At 52.4% G+C, this 1,751-nt stretch overlaps 1 protein-coding gene across 1 annotated transcript; it reads right to left on the bottom strand.

The window, feature by feature from the left end:
* Positions 1-162: 162 nt before the first annotated feature.
* SDRG_17318 (hypothetical protein) lies at positions 163-1,065 on the bottom strand. The gene is made up of 2 exons (XM_008623559.1): positions 510-1,065; positions 163-452 (listed from the first exon to the last, which is right to left on the bottom strand). Exons 1-2 carry the CDS (start codon positions 1,048-1,050, stop codon positions 268-270), a joined length of 726 nt encoding a protein of 241 aa, XP_008621781.1. The 5' UTR covers positions 1,051-1,065; the 3' UTR covers positions 163-267.
* Between the last annotated feature and the right edge of the window lie 686 nt (positions 1,066-1,751).

Genomic DNA, 1,751 nt, shown 5'->3' with positions numbered 1-1,751 from the left:
AATCGGCAACGCATCCCGCTGGTCGCCATGGATTGGTCAAAAAGGTCGTTTTTCGCCTCTTTTCTACAACGTGATTCGCCATTAAGTAGAATTGTGATCAAACGGCGTCTGTAGATCACAGCAGAGCGAGTCTCAATGCACCCTCTCTAAGCCTACTAGAAATACGAGCAAAATTGGTATTGATTCATAGGGTAGTAGAGAACTAGTACGCTAGTAGGATGTTATGGCATAGCCCAGCACTGACATCGAGGCAACAGCCCTCATCGCTTATTCGTCGCGAAGAAGGCGGTTCGGGCGGCACTGAAAGTAGCCATCGTTGATACGGGTGCAGCGAGTGCCCGACACGCATGTCGTATATCCAATGTAAGCGCGACCACCGCATTGACCCCACATCGGCACCGTTGGCTTCTTGGCTGGCTTTTGGCCATACCCAAGAAGAGGCACGCAGTTCTCTACGGAGCGAAGAGGATTGTGTAAGGTTCCTGTCCAAATAAGGTCGTGAGACGTACTGTACACTTGCCACCGAGGCGAATGCAAAGCAATCCAGTAGAAGCGCAGCATGCAACCCTTGGCGCCGCAGCTCGAGTAGTCGACCGGGAGGTTGGCCGCCGGCTTTTGCGGAAAGTTGGTCGCGCAGTCGTCGTTCTGGAACACGCGCTTGTTATCGAGCCAGACTTCGCACGGACCCGTGTGGCTCGGGATGAAGCCCTCGCCCGTGTCGGGGTTCTGGAACGTCATCTTGCCGTTGCTCGGGATCTCCTTTCGGGCAACGTTGGTGAGCGTGTTGCCGCAGTCCGGGCCGTGCGGGTCCAACATTGCACGAAGCGTCTTGTACTTGGACTGGGCCTTGAACGCCTTGTTGAAGTTGACAGCGTTGTCGCGGGGCGAGCCGTTGAACTTGCCGGGAAGGAACGCTTGAATTTCGGCCACGTACGTCGTGTGCATGACGTCGGCCTTGAACTCGGCGAAGGGGTTGGACACGATGCCGTGGCTCGAGACAAGCGGCAGCGCCAGTGAGAGGAGCGAGAGCAGCGTGTTGAAGCCCACCATTGGTGTCGACAAGAGAGAAACTTGGAAAATGACTCTGGGTTCGAGACCACGCGCTCACTGTAGAGCTGGCTACGTCCGCTGCACGTTCCTAGCGCCGGAAAGCAGCCTTGTATGCGAAGTGGTGGCATGGACTTTCTGCTCCACGTAATTTCGACGAGATATGATTTTCGAACCAGACGGTTACAACGACGCTCAACACAGCAATGTGACTCGTTGTGACGAGCGCGATAGGCAAATGCGATCCGTGCCACCTGATGGTGTGACGTTATTAGTAGACTCGAACGTCTAGTCTACTAATGACGCAAGACCTGTTGCTAGTCTAGAAGCAGGTCTTGTCTGAATTTATCAAACAGTTCGACGTAGCGAGTTGATTGGAAAACAGGTGTATGTATGATGTCGCGGTAAATCCTTGCATGAGAATGTCAATAGATACGAACAACTGACTCCTCATTTGCATATTATGTACTGGTGCTTGTACTCTGCAGCCTAGTATTGTGTGCACCCTTGGGTCGTCAATTCGTTGCAAAAACTAGTCACATTGTCGTACTGGGCATCGTTCAGACCGTCTGCTTCGTGAAGAGCTGAGCAAATCATATCTTGCCCCAAAGCCAAGAGGCTTTCCTCGTTTGGTCTATGAACCAATACATTTTTTTTGTATTTCAAGAAAGCTGCATGTGCATTGCCGACAGTAGACTCGGATC

Source organism: Saprolegnia diclina (assembly GCF_000281045.1).
Source record: "Saprolegnia diclina VS20 unplaced genomic scaffold supercont1.264, whole genome shotgun sequence".
NCBI lineage: Eukaryota > Oomycota > Saprolegniomycetes > Saprolegniales > Saprolegniaceae > Saprolegnia > Saprolegnia diclina.
Note: the sequence above shows the minus strand (reverse complement) of the source record. Positions and strands in the feature narration are given on the sequence as shown.